This window comes from Eupeodes corollae, chromosome 3, assembly GCF_945859685.1.
Source record: "Eupeodes corollae chromosome 3, idEupCoro1.1, whole genome shotgun sequence".
Classification (NCBI taxonomy): domain Eukaryota; kingdom Metazoa; phylum Arthropoda; class Insecta; order Diptera; family Syrphidae; genus Eupeodes; species Eupeodes corollae.
In genome coordinates, this window is record NC_079149.1 from 120,029,143 (window position 1) to 120,034,070 (window position 4,928).

The following is a 4,928-nucleotide window of genomic DNA, read 5'->3' on the forward strand; positions in this document are numbered from 1 at the left end:
TTCCTTTTGTAGTTTTAATACGAGTATTTTATTCTCAGAAAGGTCATCGTTTCCAGGCTTCTTGTAAACTAGGCTATTTAGTTTTGAGGGCTTCGTCTCCGTATTTCCAATCCCAATTTTTTAAAATAAGGCTCGGTTTTCAACTGCCCTAGAGCCCGTGCAGATTTTGTATGGATTCAAGCTCAAGTCTTCAAAGAAAACGCAATGATGAAAAAACAATTTTCTGATTTACACTAGTAATTTGGAAAAGCAGATTGAACTAGTGACAGCTAATTTGACAGATACAATTGAACAGTGTTAAAATTTATGATGATCGATATGGAACACTTGAGAAACGTTACTCTAGCAAGGTCGTAGTAAAATCTAGTTGTTTGTGTTACATTCAAAAATTCATATACAACTTAATAAGTCAGCTTCCCAGAGCAGAGAATGCAGCATTTTTAGTTTAGAGACACAAGTAATGGACTACCAACTCGGCAAAACTATGAAAAATTGAAACTTTCTAGGTCCAAAAATTAATGTTTGTGTCTTAGAGCAAAAAGTATATTTTTTTTACAACTTCTGCAACTAAAAGAGCTAGTTACCTTTCTTCAGCCTTAATTTTGAATCACCCTTATCAAAAAGAGTTAATTTATCGATTAAAGGTTGAAAAATACGGTCTTTTTTAACAACTGAGGTCATAGATCATTGATTTGCCAAAAAAGATTTTTAATTGTTTTTTGTTATGATTAAACTATGATATTTATTTAATATCAAATAATAGTTGAAAATTTTGAATTTTTCGAAATACTTCGATGCAAAAGTTTGAAAAATCTTATATGCATGTCTAGTTGAACTTAACTAAACAATTGTTCTGTTTCCTATTGACTTTACATTCTTTTACGTGTTAAAGTCACAGCTGAAAATATTGTTGCATTATTGGAATAGTCTAATGATTATAATTTTGTCGCAGAAGTTTAAAGGTAACTTATTCAAACTTATATCTACTGCTGTTTGCACAAAGCCCTCCTTAATTAATTGCTTACATTTGATAAGACTTTTGTGTGCATGGGTGAATATAAATTAAGAACACAGCTGATACAACTGTCTGGCTTCAGTTAGAAATTTTGATAAAGCCTGACAAAATCGCAATTCACGCTAAAAGCAATCAAAACGGGGTTGACTTGTCGAAAATGTATACAAGGTCTTCTCGCACAACTAAACTAATTCATTACATATCGTACGGACATGATTGAGGTACAAATAGCTCAAAAGCTTGGTTCTAAGTTTAATTTGATTATAAGAACTTCTTGTCCTTTTTTCTATTAAAGTTTTTTTTTCAAATCAGTTCGAATATAAATTGGTTTGAAAATTTTAACACTTTCTCAGAGACGATAGGATTACACAACTCTAAAGTTTCGCATTAAAAGAATGGCGACTTTTCTTGTTTTTTATTGGTTGATATTTTTAATCGGTGGTAAGTTATAACTGCTATATAATGGGTTCCATATCAACAATTTATCTTCAATAACTTGTCATATTTTGTAGGGCTTGTTTATTCTCAAGACATCGAACTAACCGAAGAAAACTATGGCGAAGATTGGATTTATATGCCCAATGGAGATGGAGTTCCAGAAATAGCATACTTAGTCGAACCTCCCACACCCAGTCGGAATACTGACACAAGCAAAACGGTCACGTTTGAACTGTATCCGAGGTATGTAGTTACTTAAATGTTTGTTATTTTAACCTTTAGAAGCTTCAAATTTTATTTCACACGCAAAGTGAGGAAGAAAAACCAATAATTGCACAATTCTGGGTAGCTGCTGATACTATTATTCGACGCAAACGAGACACTTGGACTGAAATGGCTAAGAAATTCAATCCAGAGCTAGATACTAAGATTTTAGTACATGGTTGGAAATCAAGCTCACAGAGCAATTCTATTCAATCGATTAAGAACGGCTATAGGAAGAAAGGAAGCTATAATATTTTTGGTAAATTATACAAATGTATAATGGGAAGGCAAAATTATGAATGCTTTTTTTTCAGCAATTAATTGGCAGGATCAAGCTAATAGTATTTACTACTTGGAACCAGCAAGATATACAGTTCAGGTGGGAAGAGCTATTGCAAAGCTAATAAATTTATTAGTTGAAGAGAAGGGAGCTCAACCGAGTAGGATCCATTTGCTTGGTCATAGTCTTGGAGCACATATAATGGGATATGCTGGCTCATATTCTCGGCATAGAATTGGCAGAATAACAGGTAAGTAATAAAATGTGTTTTCTTTTCTTAAACACTAAAATATTTACACTTAAAGGACTTGATCCTGCACGGCCTGCATTTGAGAACTGTATTGGACCCGAGCATCACTTGGATCGTACCGATGCAGAATTCGTTGATGTTATTCATAGCTGTGCTGGAGTTCTCGGCTACAAGGAACCCATTGGGTTTGTTGATTTCTATCCAAATGGAGGTGATCCTCCACAGCCAGGATGTGGACAAATATTTCAAGTTATCAGTAAGTCCTTTGATAAAGTACTCGTAAGACATTTTAAAATACAAGAAAACGTATTATATATTATATAGCTGGATGCAGCCATGGTCGATCTTATGAGTACTTTGCTGAATCAATTAACACGGAAAAAGGATTTTTTGCTAAGCCCTGTGAATCCATAGATGCTGTTAAAAATAAGACATGTAATGGTGACAGTATACTTATGGGAGATAAGGTCCCATTTGAAGCTCGTGGAATTTACTATCTCAAAACTAACGCAATGAGAGACTTTGCAATTGGAGATATTTGGGATATCTAAGTTAGTAAGATAGTAGGTAATTATCCAGTGCTATTAAAATGTTTTTGAAAAACAAATAAAAGGTCAATCTCCTTCTAAAAAAAAGATTTTATTCAAATATAACAGCATACATTCATTTTATATCATTAATTATAAGAATGTTTAAGCTTTCAGTTTTTGATTTGATTTCAGTTCAGACTTAACTTGTTTTCTTAAAAAGCTTTTAAAAAATTTGAATACGAATTCTTATCAAAATTATTTAAGATCCATCACGAAAACCCATTAATTTTATAAACGTATGCAAATATATCCCATTGTAAAAGTAAGATATTATTTAGCACTCGATAATTACCACAATTAATATTCATACATACATTTACATATATTATAATATACAATAAAAGTGCAATATGTTAAAATATTTTTGTGGAGTGCTGTATAAAGTCGTAAACAATTGGTAAGGTGCATGCGGTGATATCTGCAGAATATAACAAAGGAGCACAATAGTTATTTATTTCTTAATTTATTCTCAAGTGCAGTTCTTTGATAGCGATTGTAATTTATTTACAAGCCTCTTATATTCTAAATAAATATAAATGCTGACACACAAATTGAATTATGATTGCGGTGACCATTCGTCTTCGTCTCCTGTTATTCACAAAATATTTTTAATTTCTGCTCTGTATATGTATAAAGGTAATATTTTAAACAAGTTGTAAAAATTGAAACTGTCATTAGGAATAGTTGCCAAAGTAAAGCTGCTGAATCCAGCATTTTATTAGATAGATTCACAGAATTGAATAAAAATAATAACACTTATAAAAATTTAAACTGTCATAAATGTCAATTGACAATTTTAGCAGTTTTAGTTCAGAAAAAATTGTTCGAGTTGTATTTATATAATATAGATTTGGTTGTTTTTTCCCCATCCGAAACACGACTGTTAAAGGAAGTAAAAATTGAATATTGTCAAAACTATGTTCGAAAATTATTTTTCAATAAGATGGCAATCAAGTTGTTTGCTTAGACTGTTTGTAAAAAAGTTGTTTTAAAAATCTCCTATCATTTATCGCACAAAAGATGGTTCACAATTTTTTATCAGATAGTTGGTTACCAACAAATTATGAGGGATTGGTAGATTTCCTTTCCTATCGTGTTAAAACAAATGAACTGTCAGCTCATTGCAGATTTCTTACAATTAATTGTAATGATATGGGCCCTATGCCCCTATTTAATACAAATTGACAGGTGATAATTCTACAAATTTGCCACACTTGTCTGGCAAATCTGTATTTCATTAAATTTTTACAAGTGACAAGTTTATCAGAAAAACACACACATTTGTCATGACAATTTTGACATCATCATTTGTTCTGTGTTCAAATTCCGAGGGCACCGGCAACGTATTACTCAGAGACCCAACTAAAAAACATCATCGCATTCACTTTTACTTGTAATAAATGGTGCATCATTTTAGGTCTTTTCATTGTCATCACTTGATGACAATTAATTGACAAATATGTAAATTGTAATTTTTTTTTTTCATTTTATAAAATAACTGTCAATATGAATTTCTCGGAAGATTCCTCACAATTGTGGAAAAATAATTGACTATTCATTGTAACGACAATTTCTTTATGAAACGAAGGAATGACAATTGGGGTATTTTCCTACTATTCAACAAAATTGGCAAATTGTTTGTGAAACAGATTTTGACAATTGTCAATTTGTAAAGTAACAAATCGTCACCTGTCACTTATAGCATAAAACATTGTGAGAATGTTTCTCATTGAAATATTTGATTTACCCCCTTTGTACGGAGTTTAAAAATTATACAATTAAACTATAAACAGAATATGTTTTGCTGAATTAATAACTGCACCAGATTCGGAAGCATTTTGAAGAAAAAATTATTATTACCTATATCGTAGTGTCTAATCTAAGCAGACCTTTATGTTATGTTCACACAGCCAAACAATGAAACATTACTCTATTATGTCCGCCGCCATGCAACGAGCACATGAAACTACAGCACAGTTAATTTTCTCCAAAAAATGTTTTTTTTTTGTTATTGCTTAACGAAACTCTCCACTAAAATAAAACATTTCAAATAAAACGTCCATGTTGTTGTACTAAGTACTTGTACGACGA

The 4,928-nt window shown here is 31.5% G+C and overlaps 1 protein-coding gene across 1 annotated transcript; it reads left to right on the plus strand.

The window, feature by feature from the left end:
- Positions 1-1,275: 1,275 nt before the first annotated feature.
- On the plus strand, positions 1,276-3,330 carry LOC129951124 (pancreatic triacylglycerol lipase). Its single transcript, XM_056063137.1, has 6 exons — positions 1,276-1,456; positions 1,528-1,696; positions 1,765-1,976; positions 2,032-2,247; positions 2,303-2,503; positions 2,572-3,330. The coding sequence occupies exons 1-6, from the start codon at positions 1,411-1,413 to the stop codon at positions 2,796-2,798; spliced, it is 1,071 nt and encodes a 356-aa protein (XP_055919112.1). The 5' UTR covers positions 1,276-1,410; the 3' UTR covers positions 2,799-3,330.
- Positions 3,331-4,928: the final 1,598 nt, after the last annotated feature.

Coding starts and splice junctions, on each gene's coding strand:
- LOC129951124 (XM_056063137.1), top strand. CDS start 1,411: ATGGCGACTTTTCTTGTTTTTTATTGGTTGATATTTTTAATCGGTG. Junction 1,977..2,031: donor AGGAAGCTATAATATTTTTG/GTAAATTATACA, acceptor CTTTTTTTTCAG/CAATTAATTGGCAGGATCAA. Junction 2,248..2,302: donor TAGAATTGGCAGAATAACAG/GTAAGTAATAAA, acceptor TTACACTTAAAG/GACTTGATCCTGCACGGCCT.